This window comes from Myotis myotis, unplaced genomic scaffold (genome assembly GCF_014108235.1).
Source record: "Myotis myotis isolate mMyoMyo1 unplaced genomic scaffold, mMyoMyo1.p scaffold_m19_p_11, whole genome shotgun sequence".
Taxonomy (NCBI): domain Eukaryota; kingdom Metazoa; phylum Chordata; class Mammalia; order Chiroptera; family Vespertilionidae; genus Myotis; species Myotis myotis.
The window spans coordinates 42055425-42082212 of NW_023416315.1; the positions used below are offsets into that span (position 1 = coordinate 42055425).

Here is a 26788-nt window from a genome sequence, read left to right on the forward strand (position 1 = left end):
TTCAAAATGGACCAGGTCGGAGATTGTTTTATTAACTATATTAGATGTGATGCCAAAGAAAGTTTCCCTTATCTCCTTCAGACCTGGGGAGCCAAATTATGTCTCTCTCGAGAGGAGAGAGAGAGAAGAGAGAGTTTTCTGGACATGTAGAGACATAACTCTATAAACGTAAGCGCCCCCAAATGATTCAGCTGGTAGGCGGTTCTCTACCGGCCCTTCTGTGGAGGGGCAACGGTAGCAAGGACATTCCTCCTGGAAATACAACCTGTTTCATAACTAGTGCAATCAGCAGTCAATCGAGCGGGGCGGGGAGCAGTCCTAACTGGTCTGGCTGATTGGCTGGCCAGGAGAGCCCCAGGGTGCTGGCTGCGCACGCCCAGCGGTTCACTCCCTTGGCCGCAGGAAGCCCCGGCGCAGTTGAGCTTGGGCTCCTCCTCACGCGCATCCGCTCGGGCTTTCCACTCAAATCGGCCTCTTTTCTAACAGAATTCACGTCTTGGTGGACAATCCGAGGAAAGCCCGAGGTAGGGGTGTGGGAAGTTGGGGGCTGGGTGGGGACAGGACGCAGAAAAGATGGGGCTCTCCAATTTCTTGAGTTTGGTACCTGTTGGAGAAGCGCTTCGGAGGGGATGGAGGCGGTGATTCCAATTGGGAAGTCCGTGGGGACCAAGTGGGGGTGAGACCTAGAGTCCCCCTGGGAGCTCCTGGAGCACCCCCAGCCCGAAGCTTTCGGCGCTAGCCACGCGTGCTGGACTCTAGTCCAGAGCGCGGAGAGCCGGCGCGGTGCCGATGGCGCGGCTCTGAGTCCGTGGCGGGTGGACCGGGGCGCACTGTCCGAGGCGGGAGGAACCGGGAGGGAGAGCCTCCTAGCCGGCGGGCAAAGTTCAGGTCGCGCCGCTGTCCTCCAGCTCTGCTCACGTGCGGAGGCCGGAAGCCGGGCGCGCACGCAAGCCCCCCGCGGCGCACATCACCCCGGGAGCGGCTGGGGCACTGCGGGGCGAGCGCACCGCTCTGCGGCTCGCCGCCCGGCTCCGCGCGGGACTCGGTCTCCCCTCCGCCTCCTGCGCATCACACTTGGTTCATCCGCTGTGGTTTCATCTCCTCAGGTCGCGATGGATCACGAAGAGGGCCGCAATGGCGGAGCAGGGGAAATCTTGAAAATGGACAAAAAAAGGTAGCCAGTTTGTTTCACTTTCGTATCTTCCATGGCCTGAGAGATTTGGGCTGTGTGTTTCTAGCCCCCGGCATTGAAATCAGTGAACAGGTGATGATGATTTTAATCTTAATCTAACGGAGCTAGCCATCGCTCTGTGGGTATTCACTGGCCGAGTTGAGCACCGCGTTTGCAGTTTCCCCTTCGCCTCGGTGAGCTTCTTCCTGGCCCTTTGAGCTTTAGGACAAGGCTCGCATCCTCTGCTGTGTTTGATGACCTTCTGCTTCACAAGCCTCAGGTCTCATCTGCTCCCTGGTTATGCTCTGCTCCCTGGACCATTCTCTTGCTTCTGGTAAAACAGTCAGAAGCTTTGCATTGTTGGCGGCATGGCAGGTGGGACAGAAGACCAAAACTACATTTAGGTGTGAGTGTTTTTAAAAGGGCAATGAATATCTGACCCTAGTTAGAAATCGTGAAAAGAGAAGACTTGCAGTACCAAAAACCGACTAGCGTGGTGTGATAATATCCGGATGTATAAAGAATTGGCCACTCGGGGAAAATAATTTAAGTAAATTCTGGTCGAAGTGCAGTGTCTACACAGGAAATGTTAAACTTCACACAGTGGGTTCATTGTTAGTAGAAAATCGTAAAATAAAAAAATTAATAAATATGTTATTAGAAACAGCTTTTTAGTGTTAAGAGAAAAGAAATATAAATGTGGACATCAAGTAAGTGTTTTTTTTTTACTAGTAAATGTTAAACTTTAATTGGAAACTTCAATATGAACTTATGGTTTTAAATAGTTCAATTTCTTTCCAGTGAAAGGGACAATAGCAGTGAGGACACGGAGTGCCAGATGTTGGTTTCTAAATACCATACCTCACTCAAAGAACTGTGGACCCCAGAGAGAAATGGCTAATTCCAACCAGGTCTGGACAGGGAAAAAGAGGGCTTGGAGTATCTTGTGCAATGCCAAAACAAGGGAGTGGAATTTAAGTTTTCAAAGGATAGGAGAATAATTGAACTTGATTGTGAAATACTGAATATGATACAGGAGTTCTTAATAAAATTCTGAGAGGAGGAGGAAAGTTAGTAAAGGGTGAGAGAAGTAGAGAGAATAAAGGAACATTCTTTTTTTAAAAAATTATTTTTTTTATTGATTTCAGATAGGAAAGGAGAGGGAGAGAGAGATAGAAACATCAATGATAAGAGAAAATTATTGACTGGCTGCCTCGCATGACCCCCACTGGGGATCAAGCCTGCAACCTGGGCATGTGCCCTTGACTGGAATCGAATCTGGGACCCTTCAGTCTGCAGGCTGACGCTCTATCCACTGAGCCAAACTGGCTAGGACAAAGGAACATTCTTTACAGAAAAACGCCAGTGGTCATTTTTGAACCTGCATTGTTATAATTGATTCAGGCAAGGATTGTAATGGATCCTAAACCACTAGTTATACCTAAGAATTACATGTTTTTCCTATGGGGAGATTTTGCAGTTAGTATTTTAACCCAGTGATCAGACTTGGCATCACTCATTGTAGAAATCAATGTATTAGTGACAAGACACCACCTAGGAAGTATGTTAGCAATCCAGTCAAGCTTCTAGACTGATGTTGTCCAATAGGAATATAATGTGAGCCACACTTGTGACTATTAATTTCTAGTAGCAACATTCAGAAAAGTAAAAAGAAACAGGTGAAATTACTTTGAAAATATATTTTAAGGAGCCCAGTATATACAAAGTATTATCATTTCCACCTGTAATCAGAATTATTAATCAGATAGTTTACATTCTCTTTTTCATACACCTTTTAATTGCAGGGGATATATTCCAAGACCCCTGGTAGATGCCTGAAACCAAAGATAGTACCTAACCCTATATATACATTTGATCCTTGAAGAGCATAGGGTTGAGCTTCACAGGTCTACTTATACTCACTATTTTTTCTGTTGACCCATTGTTGACCAATGCAGTTCAAACTTGTGTTGTTCAAGAGTCAACTGGTGATTGTAACCCAAGTATGCAGAGGGTTGACTAAAGTTATATGTAGGTTCTGCACAGTTGGCACCCTTCACCCTCCTGAATTGTTTAAGGGTCAACGGTACCATATTTTTTCCTATGCATACATCCTATGATAAAGTTTAATTTATAAATTAGGCACAGTAAGAGATTAACAACAATAACTAATAAAATAGAACAATTATAATAATACACTCTAATCAGAGTTATATGAATGGCTTTGGAGCCATTATTAAATAAAATAAGGGTAATTTGAGCATAAGCACTGCACTATCATGACAGTAGACAGCTACTAAGAAACTAACAGGCACATGGCAGTACAGCATGGGGACTCTAGACAAAGGGATGAGTCATATCTTCAGTGGATGGGTGCTAAATTTCACCCCTCTATTCACAGTGCACCATTTAGAACTTATAAATTCTCTATTTCTGGAATTTTCCATTTAATATTTTTGGAGAACAGTTGACCACAGGTAACTAAAACTGTGGAAAGTGAAACTACAGATATGGGAGCACTACTAAGTCTTCAAGTCTACTATGATTTTATACTTATTGCACATCAACTTGAATTTAATTTGAAACGGGCATATCCAAGATGTGGGACATTCTATAAGATATCCATGCGTGTTCCTACAAAAAGTCAATGGGGTGAGGGGGAGGAGCAGAAGGATTTACAGATTTTAAAAAGAGACTAAAGAGACAAAACTACGATATGTAATGTGTGGACCTTGATTACATTGGTTCCAAAAAAGGGAAAAGCTATAGAAAACTTGCTATTATTTTTTAGATGTGATAATGGTAGGAAAGCATGTGAAATGTCATGGTGTTTGCAACTTACTTTAAAATAATTCAATAAAATATTAACAATGAGCCCTGGCCAGGTGACTCAGTTGCTTGGAGCATCATCCTGTGCACCATTCCCCATCAAGGCACATACCTAGGTTGTGGGTTCCATTCCCAGTGGTGCACATGTGGGAGGCAACCAATCGATGTATCTCTCTCTCTCTGTCCCCTTCTCCCTCTGCCTCTCCCTCCCTCTCTCTCTAAAATCAATGAAAACATATCCTTGGGTGAGGATTAAAAAAAATTAACAGTGATAGTATATACTTTCTTATATAAAGAAAATATGCTCAAAAAGTTAACAATTGTTGAATTTAGGTGAACGTTATATGGGTAGTCATTACTATTTCAGTTTTTCTGCTTACTTAAAAAAATTTTTAAATAAAAAATTTTCATAAAAATAAAAAGGAAAAATATCCATAGAGTGGAAAGTATACATTTTTCTTTTGTTTTTAATTAAAAAACAAACAAACTTGGTACTTTAAAGAACTTATGACACAAACAGGGATATTGGAGTAAGAAATATTGAGGGTATGTGGAGGGAAATGGCAAAGAAATTGGTTCAAGCCAGCACATACCTTTATTTTATTACTAGAGGCCTGGTGCACTAAATTTGTGCACGGGGCAGGGGGGTGGTTTGTCCCTCAGCCCAGCCTGTGTCCTCTCACAGTCCAGGAGCCCTTGGGGAGCGAGCCTAAGCCAGCAGTCAGACATCCTTAGCGCTGCTGTGGAGATGGGAGAGGCTCCCACCACCGCCACTGCATTCGTCAGCTGTGAGCCCGGCTTCTGGCTGAGAGGCACTCCCCCTGTGGGAGCGCACTTACCATCAGGGGGCAGCTCCTGTGTTGAGCGTCTGCCCCCTGGTGGTCAGTGCGCATCATAGAGACCGGTCCTTCCGCTGTGGTCTATTTGCATATTACCCTTTTATTATATAGGATTGGTTCTTATTATGGCCTACAGACTTTTATTTTTCAAACTAGATTTTTTTTAAGTTAAATTGTGCTCATCCTCATTGATATTAATCTGTTCTTAATAAAACTATATCTTTTTCCCCTAGTTTTATTGAGATATAGTTGACATACAGCACTGTATACATTTAAGATATACAGCATAATGGTTTGACTTACATATATTTTGAAATGATTACCATGGTAAATTTAGTTAACATCCATCATCTCATACGGATACAATAAAAAGTAAAACTTTTTTTTCCTTTTGAAGAGAACTCTTAGGTTCTCCTTTCTTAACAACTTTTCTGTATATCATTGTTTACTACTAGTATAGTCATCATGTTGTACTTCTTCATATTTTTTGTTGATACATCCCTGGTACTTCTTTATTTTGTTGTTGTTAATCCTTACATAAGGATATTTTTTCCATTTTATTTCTTTCTCCTTTCTTTTTTTTTTTTTTTTTTTTTTTTGTAGAGAGCGTGGCGTGGAGAGAGGGAGGAGGCAGGGAGAGAGAGAGAGAGAGAGAGAGAGAGAGAGAGAGAGAGGAACACTCATGTGAGAAAGATACACTGATTGGTTGCCTCCTGCACATGCCCTGACCTGGGCTGGGGATAGAAGCTGCAACCCAGGTATGTGCCCTTGACTGCGCATCAAACCCATGACCCTTTGGTGCAGGGCTGATGCTCTAACCACTGATCCGCACCAGGCATGGCTTTGGTACTTTATCTTATAACTGGAAGTTTGTACCTTCCTCCTCAGTCCTCCTCCCTCCTCCCTGTAACCACAAATCTGATCTCTTTTTCTATGAGTTTGGGGTGTTTTTTTTTTAAACTATACAGTATATTCTCATTTGTAATTATAAAGAAGCATATGTCTTTGTTAATAGGTTTAAAGCTTGGATGATCAATCGTACCCCTTGGAATATCTGTATTTATAAATATTCTTATTTACAATGAGGTTTAATGAACGAGTTGCCTTTGGTCAGCCCTGTGTTTCAAGCTGATGGGTAAATGGGTAATCTAGTGGGGCGGAAAGTCATTGTGGAAGAGCATATCCTTGCAATGCAGTGACTCAGAAGGCTGAGGTTGCCCTGAATCTGTGGTGTTGAGAGGCTAGCCAGCCGTGGACAAACTACCGGATCCGGCCGTTTGAAATGAATAAAACTAAAAAAAAAAAAAAAAAAGACCATACCCTTTTATGTAATGATGTTTACTTTGAATTTATATTAGTTCACACAAACACTCCATCCATGCTTTTGTTCCGGCCCTCCGGTCCAATTTAAGAACCCATTGTGGCCCTCAAGTCAAAAAGTTTGCCCACCCCTGGGCTAGACTTTTCAGTTGAAATCTTGGCTTTGCTCTAGCCCTGTGCCCTTGGATAAGCTAGTTAATTCCTCTCGCCTGCAGTGTTCTTATCTCTAAAAGAACAGAAATGTGCCTGCCTCACAGAGATCAAAATTAAATGATTTTGGATGTTGAACACACAGTGAAATATACGGATAATGTGTTATAGACTTGTATGCTTGAAACCTATATAATTTTATTAACCAATGCCACCCAATAAATGTAATACAATTAAAAATTATTAAATGAGATTATGTATGGGAAGTGTTCACTTAGCTAGTGCTTCAGCACCATTATAACTTCTTCAAAGTAGCAGCAATATTAAGAAAAAAATAAGTAGAAAGCTTTTAGAGCTCAACTTCAATTATGTATGGCTACTTTTCTCCTCTCACCCTGGTCCCAGGGTTACTGAAACCATGCCTTTACTGGGCGTAGGGCGGGACCACATTTGAAGAGTTATGTTTGTGTATTTTGTGTGTTTATGTTCGTCTCACATCACTCCAAAGCCAAATATGGGATAAACTCTGGATTTTTTTTTTCGTTAGAAGTCTCTTCAGCTCTTTGACCTTGCTTAGTGTAAAGAACAAAGACAAAGATGAATTAACTTTTTGAACTTGAGAATCTGTGTAAAAATAATATGGTCATTCTCTGAGATAGTCTTTCTTTTGTACATTTGAAAATATAGATGCGGCGGCTGGGGATGGTGGGTTTGCCTTCATGTCTTTGGTGGCAGTTACGTAGAGTGGAAAAGGGTTGCAGTTAGATTCATTTGAAATCTAGGCTCAAAATAATAATTGACTGTAGCTTTTCTAGGTTACATTTATTGCCATAATGGTCCATTTAGGGCTCCAGACATCCTTTCAGAATTAGATTTGTTCATAGTGATTCAATTACTTTCTTATGAGGTTATTTTATGCTCAGTATCTGACTGCCAATACCCTCCATTAGCAGAGAGAGCGATTAAGGTTAATATCTGGGTAGTAGATGGAATATCTACTTCTAGAATTCTTAGATGATAATTCAGGAGATTACCCTGGGAGAGCATGAATAATTTTCTATTAGTAAAAACAGAAATCTCTCTTTTTTTCAGTAATTTTTCTAATTGCAAAAGTCGTGTGTCTCTGTATGTTTTTATCATAGAAAATTAGGAAATGCCAAAGGCACAAGGAATAAAATATATTGGTAAATATCTCAACACCCAATGATAACCACACATATAGATTTCTAGGACACATGTTAACATGTTTAAACTTCATAAATAGGATCAGACTATTAACCTGCTTTTTTACTGAATAATACAGTGGGGCCTTGACTTATGAGCATCCCAACTAACGAGTTTTTCGAGATACGAGCCGTCTCTCGGCCGATTTTTTGCTTTGAGTTGCGAGCTAAAATTCGGGTTACGAGCCAGCTTCAGATACCCCACCGCTAGTTGGCGCAGCAAACGTCACAGTGAACGCCACAACATCAGCCCAGCATCACGTGTCTCACTCGTTCACTTTAAGATTTGAAATACGAGTAATTTGAGTTACGAGCTCCGTCACAGAACGAATTAAACTCGTAAGTCAAGGTCCCACTGTATATTGTAAGCAAGTTATAAACTCTATGTTAATTTGGTAATTTACAATTTTATATAGTTTTAAAAGTTTTGTGTAATTCTATTGCTATGTTTTTCAGTAAAAAAAAAGAGAAGAAAGAAAAGAGACCAACTGTCAGTGTACTTACAATGGTGAGTTTTGAACTTATTCACTATTCAGAATACATAGGAATTGACTTCTCCTTACCTAGAAAAGAGATTTTTTACCTCGTATGATTATTTCTGGGAAAGCATTTGAATGGAGAGGTAAACCAAATTGGTTTAATTTAGCTTATTTTCAGGGTAATGCCAATCATAGCTTGCCATGTGAATTGAGCCTCAGTAGCCACCCTTTTTGTCCTAGGTTTCATTATCCTCCTAGTTAGTTATGTCACCAGTGATCTGTTAATCTGTGCCAAGCACTGGGCGAGATGCTTGCATAGATAACAGATCTCTCAGCCACCTGGATGAGACCAGCCACATAGGACACAAGGTTCCCTGTCTGCAGTGGCTCTGATCAGAATCCTGGCAGTTTTGAGGTCAAAGTCCCCGGTATTCATATAATAAAAGTTTACAATAGATTATTTATTACTGTGACTTGGTACATGTAATCATTCTTCTGTGCTGAATAATTGGCAGTTCTACAATGTGAAAACCTTAATTCTTTATCTCATTTTCTGGTTGCACAAAGGTTGCTCAGAAACTTTATTTTCATCAATTGAAAATAAGAGAGGGGTTTTATAGATGTGACTGGTTGATGGTCTCTCTCTCTACCTGAATTGAAATTAAATTCATTTTGAGACCAAAACATTTCTGTCTTTCATAGTTTAGTTTTTATTTTATTTGTAGCTTAAATTTTAGAACAAACCTTAGATTTTAGAAAATTTAACAGACTTAATACACAGAGGTAATACTACCAATACTATTCAAGGCACAAAAGAATAAAAATCTAGAATTTCAATGTGAGGTAATAACACACATACTGCTCTATATGCCATGTATTGTTCTAAACACTATATATATGACCTCAGTTTTTCCTTACATAGGTACTATTCCTTCAGATAGATATTATTATTCTAATTTTACAGATGAAGAAGGCCGCACACATTAACTTGTCCAACGATAAAGTATGGGGCCAAGATTCAGACCTGGGAAGTTCATGTTCTAAATCACAGTGCTCAGTATGGCATAGAAAGAATGTATTCTAAGCCTGTGCTAAAGTGCTGTACTACAAATATGGCTTTCCCTTGTGTCTTTTTCCTGAAGAGTTGACACAGAAAACTGTGAACTTAACTTATATGTAAAACCTATAAACACAAGGACCCATTAAGAAAGTTTAACAGTAAAATGCTGATGTGATTGGCATTGCATATTAATAACATTATCCGGTTAAGACAAAAACTTATGTGTGTCAGGGGGTTTCCAAGAACCCCAGGTTTGATGATTCACTAGAAGAACTCACAGGACTTGGCATGTAATTACATTCATGGGTAAGATTTATTGCAGCCGGATGCAAAGCAGAACCCGCCATGGGACAAGGCACATAGAGGGACATCCAGGAGAAACCAGACACAAGCTCTCCCAGCGAGTCCCACTTCATTCCCCCAGCAATGAGCTGTGACAACACATGTGAAAGGCTATCAGAGGAACTCAAGACTCAGCATGCAATGTTTTTACTGGAGGGGGAGGGGGAGGGGGGGCTGACCCTGGGGGCAGAGCACGTACTGAAATTCCAAACTCCCGGAAGGAAGGCAGGTTTTCAGGATCCACCACATTGTCCAAATAGTTCCGGCCTCTTTATCAGCTAGGGTGGTCATAACCCTCCCCAAATCTAAGTTCTAGGCACCAGCTAAGGGCCAATCTTGTATGCAGGCCACTCTTAATAGCACATAGCTAGCAAGTTCAGTGCTTCCTCTCCGCCAGGCATCTGTTAAGCACTCCCTATATATTATTTAACTTCGTCCTCACAACAACTCGATGATACAGGCACTTGTGTTGTCCTTATGCTCCAGATGATGAAACAGACTCAGAAAAGTTAAGCAACACATTCAGAAGTCACAAAGCTAGTAAAGCAGCAAGCCTAGAATGTTGCCCACATCTGCATAATCTAGAGCCAGTGCGTTTAACAACGTCATTTATGATCGTTTGTGGCGGGGGAAACGTTTATCTGCTTGGAATTGAAGAGTCCTTTGTTGATGCTGTTCTCTTCTGATCACCTGGTCATTTCTCAGTCATTGAAGACCACCTGGTTCATTATCTCCCTTTTTACCCCTGGTGCCCCTACTATCTTGGGTGACCTTTATAGGCTTATAGAGACCAACTCTTGACCTTCACAGATGCAATAATCTTGTCCTCCCCTTCACCCCAGCCATCACTCATATACTCACATCCTGGATTTTGTTATTTGAAACGGTTCTATTTCCAAAGTGACCAATTGAAGCAGCCAGTTTGAATTAGCCAGCCATCTCCTCTCTTTGCAATCTGGTCACTGGTCTCTCTGGATCTTGAGACTACTGACTCACCAGTTTCCCTCAGCCCCTCCCTATCTTCTTCCTCTTTCTTATCTAGCTTCAAGTAATGACTATCTCTTTAGTTATTCACTTGCCCAAACTATAAACTTCTTCTTACCTCTCTTTTATCATAGATAGCCCAGGCAAATGCAGATACCTGCTTTGGTGCTGGAGAAAAATCTCACAACAGGGTGTATCCAGCACAGACTGGGTACTGTTCTTCTGTTCTTTCCCCAGTGTCAAACCTATACTCTTCCAATTTCCTACCACTTCCTCCCTGGCCCTCAAAACTGCCTCTCACTCTTGGTGGATAACCTCTTATTTCACAAACAAAATGGAAGCCACCTGACATAAGTTTCTCAGCTCTTCTCTTCCAATCCACAGACACCTGGATCCGTTCCCTTTTCCTTCCCTCCTTTCATAACAGGGAAGCATCTGGTCCTTAAAACTCACTACTCACTTGAACTTTGACTCCTATATAATTTGCCTTCTCACGAACCTTATATTATTTAATATTCTTTCTTCTATGTATCTTCAATCTCTCCCTCTCAACTGGGTCTTTTCCATTGGCATTTACACATCAAGTGTCTAATTTTATTAGTGCCCCCCTCAATAGATTTTTTTGTATTTTCATTGTTGACACTATTACAGATGTTCCCATTTTCCCCATCTTTGCCTGCCTTCACCCAGCCCCCTGTCCAACCCCTTCCCTCTGGCTATCACTACACTGTTATTTGTGTCTATGGGTTATGAATATACTAGAGGCCCGTTGCACGAAGATTCACACAATAGGCCTTCCTTCCCCTGGCTGCCGGCACCGGTTTTCCTCTAGCACCCAGGACCCAGGCCTTTGGTCTGGCTGCAGCGGAGCAAGGCTTGGCTTCTCTGCTCCAGCTGCAGCAGAGAAGCCAAGCCTCTTCAGTCTTCAGTCTTCAGTCATCTTCAGTCTTCACTTGGGCCAGAGCCTTCAGTCTTCGCTCAGTGCCTATGTATGCAAATTAACCCGCCATCTTTGTTGGGTTAATTTGCACACTCATCCTGATTGGCTGGTGGGTGTAGCGAGAAATTTACATATTTCTCTTTTATTAGTGTAGCTGTTTGGCTAATTCCTTCACTTTCTTTCATCCAATTTCCCCTCCACTTGCCCCATTTAGCTAGCAAGGCTGAATTCCTTCTGCAGGCTCTAAGAGAGAATCTGTTTCCTTCCCTTTTTCAGCTTCTAGAGCAGTGGTTCTCAACCTTGGCAGCACATTAGAATCACCTGGGAATCTTTTTCAAATCCTGATTTCTGGGCCTCATCCTCCAGAAATTCTGTTTCTTTGTTACTGGCCCCATAACAAAGAAACAGAATTTCCGGAGGATGAGGCCCAGAAATCAGGATTTGAAAAAGATTCCCAGGTGATTCTAATGTACAGCCAAGGTTGAGAACCACTGTTATAGAGGCTGCCTGCGTTCCTGAACTCGTGTCCCCTTCCTTGCATCACTCCAGCCTCTTATTTCAGTAATCATTCATTGCTCCTGATTTTGATACATTTGGCTCCCTCTTACAAGGACCCTTGTGATTGCATTAGGCCCATTTGGATAATCCAGAAAAACCTCCCTATTTCAAGATCCTTAACATCTACAAAGGCCCTTTTCCCATGTAAAGAAACCTATTCACAGGTTCCTGGGATGAGGATGTGGACATGTTTAGGGTGAACAGGGCATTATTCCACCTTCCACTCCTGGTCTAGACTTCGTTTGCTCTCCTAACCACTCTCTTTACTGCTAGTCCCCCTCCTCCATTTCTGCTCGTCTAAAAACTTTCCTCCATAGTAGCCACATCACATCACCTCAGTTCCATCCTGAAGATGCTCTAGATGGGAAATTTAGAGTAGAACCCAAATTCCCTCCTGTGGCTATAAAAGGCTCTCCGTATGACCTCTGTCTCATCTCTGACTTCACTATGGACTCTTCTTCACTCTGCTCTTGCCGCAGTAGTAATTCCGTTTGGTCCTTGAGACATACCATCCCAGGACAAAACTTCGCATTTGTTCTTCCTGCCTGGAAGGTTCTGCCTCCAGATTGTCACATGACTGATTATATCCTTCCTGTCACTGAGGTCTCAGCTCATATATTGCCTCCTCAGAGAGATGTCCCTGGTCAGCCAGTCTAAGCCAGTAGATCCTGCGTGTCACTGTGGTCCAGGCTCCATGAAGGCAGGGGTTTCGTGTGTGTTCTTCGTTGATAACCAATCCTGTAGTTAGCTAACAAGGAATCTACAATAGCAAGCAATGGGAATAAGCTTCACTTTTTCTATCTGCTTTATGGGCTGCCATTCACTACCTCCAAGAGCTGTTCTGCTCTTTATTTCTCTTCTCCACTTGTCAATTCAATAACTTATTCCTATTTCTTGCTACTGTAAGTTCCTTGGTAGCTAACTATAGGATTGGTTTCTGTTTCTATAAAGAGTATATAGTAGTTCTAAAATTTTGCTTTTTGCTGCTGTGTTTTTTATCTTGATCTTGAGCTTTCTTTTGGTTTACATGACCTGCCCAGACCCAGTTTTTACTCAGTTTCCTCCCTACAAACCTCCTGACTAGCCCTACGCAGTTTGGCTCAGTGGATAGAGCGTTGGTCTGCAGACTGAAGGGTCCCAGGTTCGATTCTGGCCAAGGACATGTGCCCGGGTTGCAGGCTTGATCCCCAGTTGGGGGAGTGCAGGAGGTAGCCAGTCAATGATTCTCTTTCATCATTAATGTTTCTATCTCTCTCTCTCTCCCTCTCCCTTCCTCTCTGAAATCAATTTAAAAAAACACCTGCTGACTATATCTATATCTTGCATCCACAGAAGGAGCACCTGCCACAAATAGCCACAGCTGGCATCCTCCTGTTTCTTTGTTTTCTTCTATTTGGTTTTCTTTCGGTCCTTAACTAGTTCTTTGAATTATACAGGTGAAATATTGTTTCCCAGGTGGGCCTTTCAAAGAGCCTCAATACCATTTCCCTTACCGCACCCTCTTTCTGTCGCTTTTTAGATCCAGAGAAGTCTTTCTTTTCTTCTTGTGACTGGCCTGCAGTAAAAGAGGTTTTGCAGGTCTACACTTGCAGTCATTATGACCACCATCTGTCTTCTCAGGAAATCTGTTCTTTAACAAGCATCCATCTTAATTCATCATTTTCCTCTTCCCTCTCACTAGAGAGGCCTAATTACATTAAAATCACTTTACATTTATGCCAGTGCTATTATGCAGCAGATCTGTGACCCAAGCCACTTTCTTAGAGCAATAAAACGAGTGCTCAATGGGGTTTGCTCAATGGGGTCCTCCTAGGAGCCTCTGGCAATCCAGATTTTTCTTGACTAAAAAATTTTAAGTTAAAAAATGGCTTCTGTTCTTGGAAATCAGAGCAACATATACTATTACTGTACCATTAAAGATTTTACAACTCCCAAGAGGAATGTCTTATCCCTCTCATCAAACCTCATGCATAAGAAAAGGAGACATAATGAATTCAATATGAAGAAGTAGGTCAGAGCTCAGTAGAGGAATCAAATGCCCTTTTTTGTCGTTGTTGTTAATCCTCACCTGAGGATATTTTTTCCATTGATTTTTAGAGAGAATGGAAGGGAGGAAGAAAAGGGGAGGGAAAGAGAGAGAGAGAGAGAGAGAGAGAGAGAGAGAGAGAGAAAGAAAGAGAGAGAGAGAAGGAAACATCAGTGTGAGAGGTGTGAGAAACATTGATTGGTTGCCTCCCGCATGTGCCCAGGTATATGCCCTTGACTGGGAACTGAACCCTTGACCCTTTGGTGTGTGGGAGACATTTTAACTACTGAGCATACCAGTCAGGGCGCAAACACCCATTTCTAATTAGGCTATTGCAATAGTTTGGCTTGGACCAGGGTGGTAGTATAAAAAATGTTTGGGTTTGGGGTATGTATTGAAAGTAAAGCAAACCATCCGTGAAACTGTGCTAATTGTTCCTCTTCTCTTTTTTTTTTAGTTTCGCTATTCAAACTGGCTTGATAGATTGTATATGTTGCTGGGGACTATGGCCGCCATCATCCACGGTGCTGGACTCCCTCTCACGATGCTGATTTTTGGAGACATGACAGATAGCTTTGCAGATGCAGGAAAGTTTCAGAACACAACTTTACCAAACATAACTTTTACAAATATGACTAATCAAAGTAAGTATTATTTGTGGTTCTGGTTTTATTGGAAGCTTAGGAAAAAACAATGACTTAGAGTGATATTACTACATATGCACTAGTGTGTTTAGTGCGGTGGGAGGTGGAGGGATCTGAGCTACAGTCCATATTTGTAATGAGTTTGATAAGAGAATATTCATGGGCATTAGGATGCACAGTGGAAGTGCTGGCAGAGGTATATAAAAAAAGAGAGCTCTATGAAATCAGAAATGTGTCAAGAAGTTTCAGGAAGAGGTATAGGAACCTCATCTTGACCTTGAATGATAATTAGGAGCCAGTAAAACTCTCTGACATAGTGGATATGGGTGTAACAGACAGGAGTCCAAGATGGTTCTAAAGTTTATAGCCTGATAAACTGGATTGGGCTCTTCGGAAACAGATGCTAAAATGGAAAAATGGGTCTGAGAGAAGGGGTGTGTGTGTGTGTGTGTGTGTGTGCACGCTAGAACTGGGGAAATAATCGCTTGTTTGTATACAAATGGAAATGATCCAAAAGAGGAGAAGGTGATGCCTTAAGAGAGGGGAGAGATTTGCTTGCTTTTGCGATATCCGTGAGAAAGAATGGGATATAATGCTCAAGAAGAACCATTTGCTTCAGGTAGGAGCACAGGTGGTTCATCTATAATAACAGGTGGGAAGAGAGAGTGTTTGAGTACCAATGAGGAGGTGAGAATTTGTGAACATTTTCTTTTGATTACTTCACTTTGCTCAGTGAAGTAGGAAGCAAGACATTTGGCTGACTAAGGAGATCTAAGACAATCCTCTAGGACTGATTTTCAGCCCGTGTGCCACAGGAAGTTTTAAAACATGTAATACCTGACTATTTAATCAGGGACACTGACCTCTTTTTCCTTAGACTGTCAAATAAAAAAAAAAAAAATGACAACAGCCAACACAACAATAGCCATCTGGTATAAACACCCTGTCTTGAACCATAAATATATAGGTCATATAATAGAGTTGCACCTTACTGATCATGTTCCATAAGATTGCATATGATTGATTAATTCTTGATACCAGAAATCCTTATATGGGAAAGTGAATGGACTGTTAGAGTACTTTGGGTGTCCACAGATACACTCCCTCACACTTGATTGCGGAAGGGCTGTTTGATCGCTCTGAGCTTCCATGTCAACTTTGGTCACGCATAGATTGATTTAAACCAGTGATGGTGAACCTATGACACGGGAACTCATTTTTTTGGTTGATTTTTCTTTGTTAAATGGCATTTAAATATATAAAATAAATATCAAAAATATAAGTCTTTGTTTTACTATGGTTGCAAATATCAAAAAAATTCTATATGTGACACGGCACCAGAGTTAAGTTAGGGTTTTTCAAAATGCTGACACGCCGAGCTCAAAAGGTTCGCCATTACTAATTTAAACTAAGCTACCCAAAGACTTAGTTTAAAACTTGTGTGCACTCAAGTGGTAGAAATGTTGAAAATGCCTTTTTGAAAAAACACTTGCGAATATAGTGATAGCCTGTAGCTTTTACAATGACCCTGCCACCTTCCCATCTTTAAGTCTCTGATGAGAGCCATGAATCCTTTCCCCAGAAGCAAGCACATGAATATTCGTAACATTTTGGGGTGTTTAAGGAATTTTTATACCTGTCTGGTGATCTGGAGAACCCCTTCTTTGTGATCCTGAAGAGTACATTGTTTATCCTAAGGCAGGACTACTTCAATTCTGTGAATGCAGGTAATGAGTTAGGCCAGGCAATGCTACTGTATGTTTGAGCTATGTAAAATCCTTATGCATTTATTACATCCCTTTGTGGAATTCAAAGGAAGGTAACAAAAGGTTTGTGCCACCTTTGAATTGACACCTTACCACTCACCAAAAGGGGAGGGGGGATAGCATCAAACATTTTGATGCTGGACCTAGAGATGAGGGCAAATGAATTCTCTGATGCTTCTGGAGGGAGAGCCAGGCTACTGGGCCTCCAGATACTCTCAGACTGTTTTTCTTCTTGACGTCCCCCGGGTGTAGAACCTCATAACTTTGCCCTGGGGGTAGACTAGGTACCAGAGCCTCCTTGTTGGACAAGAAGTATTCCTTCCTTAAGGAGATTTGGATTTGCTAAGGCTCGTGAAAGTCTGAGCGTTTAAGCTAAACAGAGGGTTTAACTAGACAGCGCTAACATCTTTCTGAGAGCAGATCTTTCTCTGCTGTGCACTGGATCCCTCCTTAGCGCTCTCTCTTGATACCTCACCCTGATGGTCAGACACCGGCCTTTTCCCTGCTCTTTTCGTTGTGGACCTGATTTCCTGATACCCGACTCCCAACGCTCTCCATCTTCTTGCCACATTTGCCTTTGCCTTGAAGTCTCTGATGAATTGAGCCTAGGGAACTCCACTGTGTGAGCAAAGGTGAACCGCTGCTGAATTTCAGTAGGATTCCCGTCTTCCTCGGGACTGTCCACTGTCTGGAAGTGAGCCCAGATAGAGGTGATTTTGACTTTAGGCATTTTGCATTAAAGGTGACAGGTTGGAAACAAGTGTAAATGACATTCAGGCCGTTGAAGAAATGAGACTGAATCTTGGTATAAAGAGTAGGCCTAGAGATTTGGCAATATTTGAGTTGAAGGGATATTAAATCTCCTGTGATAGGATATGGAGGAAAGTAGAAGGAATTTGAGCCTTAAGCCTTGAGGAAAAACTCAGTTAGCAATAACTAAAGCTAACATTTACTGAGCATTAAATATGGACTGAGCACTGTTCGTAGTGTTTTACATGTATTAGCTCCTTTATTCATTTCATGAACATGAGGTTGAGACTACTTTACAGATGAGGACACGGGGCCCAGAGGGTTGAGTACACTTAAAGTGCCGGAGGTCATAGAGTTAGCAATTTTAGTATTTGAACCCATGCAGACTGGCCCCGAGTCTATACATTGAAGGAAATAGAGCAGTGGTTCTCAACCTTCCTGATGCCGCGATCCTTTAATACAGTTCCTCATGTGGTGGTGACCCCCAACCCTAAAATTATTTTTGTTGCTACTTCATAACTGTAATTTTGCTACTGTAATGAATCGTAATGTAAATATCTGATATGCAGGATGTATTTTCATTGTTACAGATTGAACATAATTAAAGCATAGTGATTAATTACAAAAACAATATGTAATTATATATGTGTTTTCCGGTGGTCTTAGGCAACCCCTGTGAAAGGGTCATTCGGCCCCCAAAGGGGTCGTGACCCACAGGTTGAGAACCGCTGAAATAGAGGGACCCCAGAAAGGAGGACACTGAGGTTAACATGCTAATCCAGAAACTGGAGGACACAGGGGAGATTTGCCAGGTCTCATAGTGGTTAAGAGTCAGAGATACTCTTTACATAGTTCCTGATTCTTTATTGTCTCTAATGATTCACTTTATGGCACATCCACATTGACGGCCTTTCTCTTTCTCTGTAACTATATTATGGTAGTTTCTGTTCAATCTTCTACCAGGTTGTGGGCCAAGGAAAGGAGAAAATGAGACACTCAAATTTTAATATGAGTTAATAATTCAGATAAAAAGGGATAAATTGGAACTAATTTATTTTTATATTTACCATTATAATCCCTACTCTCACTGCTCTAAAACTCATCTGAGAAACCTGGAAACTATTTGTAAAATGCCATTTCTCAAAATAGAATCTATATTTAGCTGCTAATCTATGAGTGCATGTATTGAGTGCAGATCTTGAATGTGTATTTCAAGACTTTAGTGTTGTAAGCAAAGGAAACATTGCCATCTGAGTCCTCAAGGCCAGCATTACAAGTATGCTCCAAACTCTCTAAAAATTTCCAGGATGGATCTGTTTTCTTTTACTTATTCAAGGCTTTTCTCTGCTGCTGACCATTTCATTGGAAAAATTCTTATAGATAGATTTCTAGAAGATTAGGTACCAAGTAATGGCAATATAATTCCAAGTATATTATTTTGTGTGGCAGTTTATTTTTTAAGTTTGAGTTAAAACTTAAAATATGACTAATTTTTCTAGAATTAGTGAAACATAGTCAGATTTTTTTTTTTTTAGTTGCTATCAAAGGAATGCTTTTCAGCCAAAAAGTAGATTAGTTACAACATGCTATCTGCAGTATATTATAAAAACATCAAAAAATAAATAGATAGGCAGCGAGTACCTGACCCATTCTAGGTGCTTAAAAGTGGGATGAATAAAGCAAGCCTGAATTACAGAATTGTGTGGGTGAAACAGAGCCTAGAAATTATCTTGCCCGAACCCATATTTTTATAGGTGTAGAAGCCAGTGCCCAGGAACTGGAAACCACATGGCCACGATGGAATTGATGGCTAGTTGACAGAGCTGAGTTCCTGAGCCAGGAGTCCTCCCTTTGAGTGTCTGTTTGTGTGTTTTTTCTGCTCTACTAGTGGTTTCAGACTCTGCCTAAAATTGTAGCAAGCATCATTATTTTCACTTGGTCTTTCCTTCAGGTGCCATCCTGGTGAAGTAGAGTTGCTTATTAGTAAGTCAGGTAGGTCAGCCCTGGGGCCTGAGGTGTGAAGCAGCACACACCAGGAGAGCGTGGCTCCTGGAGTCCTCTTTGTCTGCAATAGGCCCAGCCACACCCAGTGGCAGGCACTAGCCTGAGCAGTGCACAGGAATTGATCATCTAGGCCAGTGGTCGGCAAACTCATTAGTCAACAGAGCCAAATATCAACAGTACAACGATTGAAATTCCTTTTGAGAGCCAAATTTTTTAAACTTAAACTATTTATGTAGGTACATTGTTATTAACTTAATTAGGGTACTCCTAAGGCTAAGGAAGAGCCACACTCAAGGGGCCAAAGAGCTGCATGTGGCTCGCGAGCCGCAGTTTGCCGACCACAGATCTAGGCAAAAGGTCTAAATTTCTGCACAAGAAGACCAGAAAACTTGGAATCATGGTATTCCTGAGTTAGAAGGACCTTGTGGATCAAAAGTCAGGGGTTGACTATCTTCTATAATCAGAGAACCACCCTATGTAAATAACCTCTGTCACGGAAGCTTACCTGATCAGATAGTTGGAAGGGAGGCTTCCGTGGCTGAAAGTGGTAGATGGGAGCCCAGAGCCAGGATAGTCACTGATAGCATTCTCTCCCACCTGGCTACACCTGATGCAGAGACAACGTGAAAGTAGCAAAGAAGCTTGACTTTCACGTTCTGTCAATGCAACAATAAATGTGTCCAGGCTGATTTTTTTTTTCTTTATTAGTTATAAGATTTCCTTCTGCTCCAAAATTAAAACAGGATAATAAGTAGCGGGGTAAGGATTCATTTCCTTATCAGTCCTGGAATTTTCTATCTTATCCGGCTATCCAGGAAGTGTTTCTAAATGGTATTAATTCTCACTAGTGTGTATCACGACCAAATAAAGACAAACCAGCACTTGTTATTTGTTGATTTATTGATGGTAGCCATTCTGACAGGTATGAGGTGATATCTCATTGTTGTTTTAATTTGCATTTCTCTGATGATTAGTGATGTTGAGCATCTTTTCATGTATCTGTTGGCCTTGCCTATATTCTCTGTGTCTCTTTATTCCTGCCTTACTTTCTGTATTCCCCTAAGTGTGGTCTTCCCCAGAGTTCTATGCTTGCTAGCCGTTTTCTCCTTGCCTGCCATCCTGTCCTCACAGGTGAGGAGAGATGGCTTTTTTCTCTCCTAAATTTAGCTATGGCCAGTAGTACATGACTCCTAAGTCTTTGGATCTGAACTCTCTCCAGAACTGGAGAGCCACCGTCTGAATACTTATTGGACATCTTCAGTTGAATGTCCCAGGTACCACAAAAGAAAAATCTTCAAAACTGAACTAACATCTGATCAGACCTGCTGCTTTGGCTGACTGCTTATTTCCCACCATGACCCCACCCCGCTCCAGAAGCTCACACCTGAGGTCTCAATGGTCCTTTGTTTGGACTCTCTCGACTTCTGTTCTATCAGTTGCTGAGACCTGTAACTTCTCCCTCTCTAAATCTTATGGGCAGTGTCTGTCTTTTCTGCTCCCACTTAGATCCTCTTTCTTTACATAATTTCAGTAGCTCAAGTCTCTCAGTCTCTCCCTGTTTTAATCTTATACTTTGCTGGCAGCTAAATCATCCTAGATCATACCTCTGGTTATGGTTTGTCTTTTGTTTTTTCTGAACAAACTGCTAAATGACTACTAGTTTTTATACACCATACCTGTGGGGCCCAGATTATCTTTCCAGCTACATATCCACCTTTTCCCATCCTCAAAACACACCCCACACCCCAGTTGAACTGGTTCACTCATTCTTCAAACTTGCTGTGGACTTTTGTCCATGTTGTTCCCTTTGCCAGAAAAAGATTTCCTCCCCTTTCCCATACCTGTCAAAATCAGACCCATCAGAGCCAGGCCCTCTCATATCCTATCTACACTAATAAAAAACCAACATGCAAATTTACCATACCTCCACTATGCCTTAAGCCACGCCCACCAGCCAATCAGAGCAACTGTATGCAAACCAAGATGGCGGCTGGCAGCCACGGAGCTGGAGCGAGCAGGAGGCTTGGTTGCCCCAATGATGGAGGAAGCTAAGCTTCCTGCCTGCCGCGGCCGGCTCTGAGCTCCATTCAAACCAACAAAGTTTCAATTATATAAGGTAAATAAATCCCAGACACCTGCTTTCAGCCCGTCGTGGCCACGGAGCTGGAGTGAGCAGGTGGCTTGGGTTGCCCCCTGGCGATGGAAGAAGCCAAGCTTCCCTCCCTCCCGTCCTGGCTGGCTCTTAGCTCCTTTCAAGGCTACAAAGTTTCAATTATAGAAGGTAAATAAATCCCAGAATAAAAAAGAAAAAAAGGAGAGACTGGGAGCTTCCATTGCCAGAGGGTGCTTGGCCAGCCTGAAAACGGCCCTCAGCCCCTCACCCAGACTGGCCAGGCACCCCAGTGGGGACCCCCACCCTGAAGGGGGTGTGACCAGCCTGAAAACACCCATCAGCCCCTCACCCAGGCTGGCTAGGCACCCCAGCCCCCACCCTGATCCAGGACACACTTCAAGGCAAACCAGCCGGCCCCCACCCATGCACTAGGCCTCTATCCTATATAATGAAAGGGTAATATGCAAACTGACCCTAACAGCAGAACAACTGGGAATGACTGGTCACTGTGACACACACTGACCACCAGGGGGCAGACGCTCAATGCAGGAGCTTGCCCCCTGGTGGTCAGTGTGCTCCCACAGGGGGAGCTCTACTCAGCCACAAGCCAGGCTGATGGCTGCCAGTACAGCGGTGGTGGTGGGAGCCTCTCCCGCCTCAGCAGTGCTAAGGATGTCCAACTGCAGCTTAGGCTTGCTCCCCGCTGGCAAGTGGACATCCCCCAAGGGCTCCCAGGCTGCCAGAGAGATGTCTGACTGCCAGCTTGGGCCTAATCCCCCGGGGAGCAAGCCTAAGCCAGCAGGTGGTCATCTCCCGAGGGGTCCCAGACTGCGAGAGGGCACAGGCCGGGCTGAGGTACCCCCCACCCCCAAGTGCACAAATTTTTGTGCACTGGGCCTCTAGTACTATAATAAAAGCCTAATATGCAAATTGTCCCCTTGACCTGGAGGAGTTCAACTGGGAGTTTGACCACTCACTATGATGTGCACTGACCTCCAAGGGCTGTGTGGAACATGGCAGGTGTCGGCAACACCGCGCTGGCAGTGGGCAGCAGTGGAGGCGCTGCCAGCCCCGATGGGCACCAACAAGGGTGGGACTGTGGTGGGATGGTAGAGCAAGTGATGGTGGGTGGCGCCAGGCCAAGGCGGATGCAAGTGGGGCCCAATTGCCCTCCTGATCGCCACTCAGATGGTGACCAGAGGCAGCCGTGGGGGACAGGGCTGCTGCCCCACTCCCAGGCACTGAGGGAGCCTGGCAGGGGCCTGATGACTCAGGCACAGGGGGACGCACGCAGGGACCCGGGGGCCCATGTGCTGCCCAGTGTCCAGAAGTCAGCTGGGACCTTCCCTTCCACACCAGATGCTCGCGCTTCAATCGACAGCCAGGCCTAGGGAACACACCCATGCATGAATTTCATGCAACGGGCCTCTAGTTATATTATAACATAACTTTTTAAATTATTACAAGATTAAAGGTGTGCTTCCCCAATGATCCAGCAATCTTGATTATGTCATTTATTCTATAAAAATATATACCGTGTATTCATATGTGTGTGTGTAACTATGTTTAATGCAGCATTGCTTATAACAGTAAAATATTGGAAACAATTAAAATAGATGTAATTTTGAAAAAATAGAGGTACACATATAAACACACATACTGACATGGAAAATTGGCCACTGAATATGGACTGTAATTCTATTTAAAAAATAAGCTTGTATATGTATTTGTGTATCTGTATACATGTATTCAGAGAAGAAAACATGAAAAAATATACACCAAATATCAAATAGTGATTATCATGTGTGTTGGTGGAGGTGGGGTATTAAAGTTTTAGTGTCCAACAGTGTCAACATTTGCTAATACTATGTGATAAGCTCACTGGTGTTTATTACATTATCCTTTGTATTTTATATATTGTAAATAAAAATAAAAACTGGAAAAATGCAGTGTTAGATTTTAAATACTAAGTGCTTTGGTGTCAAGTCTGCACTGATATTTATTTATCAGGACAGAGACCCTAGAAAGACTTTTTCCTGTCATCTTTGAGTATATTTCACAAAATTATTTTAATTCAAGGATACTGATATTCCTGCTGAGAAACTGCTTCTTCTTAGTAAATGTATGTTTCTTCTTGCAAATAAGCTGCATTGAATTTGTGTGTGTGTGTGTGTGTGTGTGTGTGTGTGTGTGTATGATTGTTGCACCTGGTGTGTGTGTGTGTGTGTGTGTGTGAGATTGTTGCACATGGCCAGCAGTGAAGGATTTGAATGGATGCTGTAATGTTTACACACAATTAAAACTGAATCAGTTTGAGCCATTTTTTGTGTAAGTTGTTAAGTGACACAAATGTGATTCATTTTTGTATGCTTATTTTTAATGGAGGACGAAGAGACATAATGGTATAATGGTATTTTTTTTTTTGTTTTTGTCTGCGGTGATCTAGGTATGATCAGCATTACAGATCCCTACAAAAAGCTGGAGGAGGACATGACCACGTAATTTGACATTTTCCTTACTCTTGTTAAGCTTTTCTGTATCTAGAGTGATTGTGGCAATGTTTAAAAGTTTGCATTTAATAAAAATTTACAGTTTTGAGGAGAACAATACTATTGTTAGTTTTCTAGGAGGATATAATGCAGAATTTTTTTAAGAAAATGATTAGCTGCAAAAGATATAGGGTTACTAGTAAGTCTAGATTAGATTTACATATGCATTGGTAAATATAGAATACATATAAAGGGCAATAAGATTTCAAAGTGGCCTTTTGAAATGTAGAATCAATTAAGAATCACATTGATTTCAATAGCTTTGTAATGATTAGTTTGCTTCCGGGATGTTTTCAATAATGATGTAATAATGAGATCAGTCAACAGGATTTTTTAAAAACACAGCATGTAATTTTAAATAATTAAACAAAAATATCCCAGAATAAATATAATCACTCTTACCTTAACTCACCTCAGGGAAGCTTTTGTTAATGACTTACGCATCTTGAAGTTTGTGCCCAAGAACAGGTTATAAAAGATGTCCAAAGGTATGAGTTGATGAATCAGAAGATAATTCCACATTATCCTATAAGCGATCTGGTAGATTTGAAGAGAATGGATACGCTTGATCATTTATTGAAAGATGAGAAGCAAGTACTTCCAATATTCATATGGGAAATTTAATATTGGGGAAAATGAAACTGTCCTATAATCACCTTGTAAAGTCTTAAACATAAATATATTTATTTGAGTAATCATAGACTGACAGTTAAAATACATTCATTGATTTTCAAAGCATGAGTTCTACTTGTTAAATAGGATTCCTTTTTAGCTTTGCCTGCTAGATCATTCACACTTAGATAATAATTAATCCTTGAGTTACCTATTAACTAAAATTTAATATCGGAATTGAATCTTCCCTGATAGACATTGTAAATGACAAAGTGTAGCTCTGGGAGGGTCTGTTTACCAGGGTTCCTGCTGAGTCGTGAACAGTGCAATCAGAGACTGGTTATTACATAACCATTTTTATAGCTTTTGTATGGTTCATTCAAACATAGTTATTTGAGGATGGCAAGTAATGAACTTTTTAAAAAGTGGGAATATTGATATATTTAATTTTAGAATGTGTGTCTCAATTGCTTAGTAAAACCCAACAGTTGTTTGGCATTCTTAAACAGGAAGAGTCAGAGTGAGGAAACATAAATTCAGTATTTTTAGATGATTGAGGGCCTGGTTTTAGAAGATGTTCATGGTTTTCACTGTTAGAGTTTAAACTAGAAGGACTATACGGTTTGCTTCATTAAGCATTTTAGGCTAGCTCACGATGGCCAGTTGGGCAGATGATATAATAATACTTCTTATTTTCAGTTGTCTCTTGGCATCCCAGCTGTGCCAGATTAATAACAAAAAAGCCAGGGGACCATTTCCATCTCTTGGTTTCACTTTCTGGCAAGGGCTGTCACGTCTTTCCACGTGCTAATGTGCAAAAACACCACCTCAACGTGCGCATCAACTGATGCTGAGGTGTTAGAAGCAGGTAGGACAACCGTGGTGCTCTGATGCTCGAAGCCTTTCACAGCAACTTGCAGTCTCTGTGCTGGGCACTGGCCAAGTGTGTTACATGCATTACTGCATTACGGTTCTTAGTTCCATTTTACCAACTAGAAACCTGAGGCTTAGGCAGGTTAAGCAGCCTGCCTGAGATTGCACATCAGGCAAGTGAAGAGCTGGAATTGGAGCCGACGCAGAAAGTGCACTCTTAACCGTCCCACTCTACCAGCACAGAACATAGTTGGAGGTCAACCTGCTCATTACAGCCCCTTCCTATTTGTTAAGGACCGAAGGGTAGCCTGAGAGCCAATGAGATAAAATGAGTGGTGTGTTTGGGAACGGTGCCCTAATCAGAAAACAGTGTATGCAGTTCTTTTCTTGCGTTTCAGGTACGCCTATTATTACAGTGGAATCGGAGCTGGTGTGCTTGTTGCTGCTTACATTCAGGTTTCATTCTGGTGCCTGGCAGCTGGAAGACAAATATTTAAAATTAGAAAACAGTTTTTTCACTCTATAATGCGTCAGGAGATAGGCTGGTTTGACGTGCATGATGTTGGGGAGCTCAACACTCGGCTCACAGAGTAAGTACCTAGTTTTATGTTGAACTCAGACGTGGTTCTGATTCTTATTAAGATAAAAGAGATGTCATGACATCTGTTAGGAGATGTGAGTACATCACTTACAGTGGTTCTCAACCTTCCTAATGCCGCGACCCTTTAATACAGTTCCTCATGTTGTGGTGACCCCAACCATAAAATTATTTTCGTTGCTACTTCATAACTGTAATTTTGCTACTGTTACAAATCGTCATGTAAATATCTGATATGCAGGATGTATTTTCATTGTTCGCGACCCACAGGTGGAGAACCACTGACTTAGAAGTAATTGGGAGACTAAGTCTCTTCTGAGCAGCGGCCATGTCTTGTGCATCTTTTTGTCCCCAGAACATGAGATGGGACATGAGGGGGGGCATGCATGGCTAGCGCTGAATGAGGAACTGACTTCCCAGACAAAAGGTGGTCTGCCAGCGAGCAGTAGAGCAAAGCATGACACTTCCTGGGGCTAGAGCTGAGATGTAAACTAGTTAACCCCACATCCAAACCAACAAAAACTGGATTCAGGAGAAAAGTTCTGTGTTCACAATTCTGACGTTTGTCTCTAACACTGTTTGTTCTTTTAGTGACGTCTCCAAAATTAATGAAGGAATTGGTGACAAAATCGGAATGTTCTTTCAGTCAATAGCAACGTTTATCACTGGCTTTATCGTAGGATTTACACGTGGTTGGGAGCTAACCCTTGTGATCTTGGCTGTCAGTCCTGTTCTTGGACTGTCAGCTGCCATCTGGGCAAAGGTAGGTGACGCCTGTGAATCCAGGCCCTCAACCTATGGCTGCTTTTACCAAATGATGACCCTGACTCTGTACCTGATCCATGGTTTTAAATCTTCTGTTCAAAATCAGTGGGAATCAGCAGAGGCCACCTCACTGAGTTCCACCCCTGCTGGGACCCACGCTGTCCTGGGCTCTGGGGTTATTTGGGGAAGAGCT

General features: G+C 42.0%; 1 protein-coding gene across 3 annotated transcripts in view; it reads left to right on the forward strand.

The window, feature by feature from the left end:
- The first annotated feature begins 380 nt into the window (after positions 1 to 380).
- Positions 381 to 26788, forward strand: part of ABCB1 (ATP binding cassette subfamily B member 1) — a 79185-nt gene continuing 52777 nt past the window's right edge. For 2 of the 3 annotated variants that reach the window (XM_036328301.1, XM_036328303.1), the window contains exons 1-7: positions 381 to 524; positions 1107 to 1174; positions 7989 to 8040; positions 14379 to 14565; positions 23645 to 23696; positions 25631 to 25822; positions 26422 to 26593. In XM_036328301.1, the coding sequence (XP_036184194.1) occupies positions 1113 to 1174; positions 7989 to 8040; positions 14379 to 14565; positions 23645 to 23696; positions 25631 to 25822; positions 26422 to 26593 (717 nt within the window). In that variant the 5' untranslated portion in view covers positions 381 to 524; positions 1107 to 1112. Of the gene's footprint in view, positions 525 to 1106; positions 1175 to 7986; positions 8041 to 14378; positions 14566 to 23644; positions 23697 to 25630; positions 25823 to 26421; positions 26594 to 26788 lie in introns of those variants that run through there. The other variant, XM_036328302.1, reaches the window with a different exon arrangement.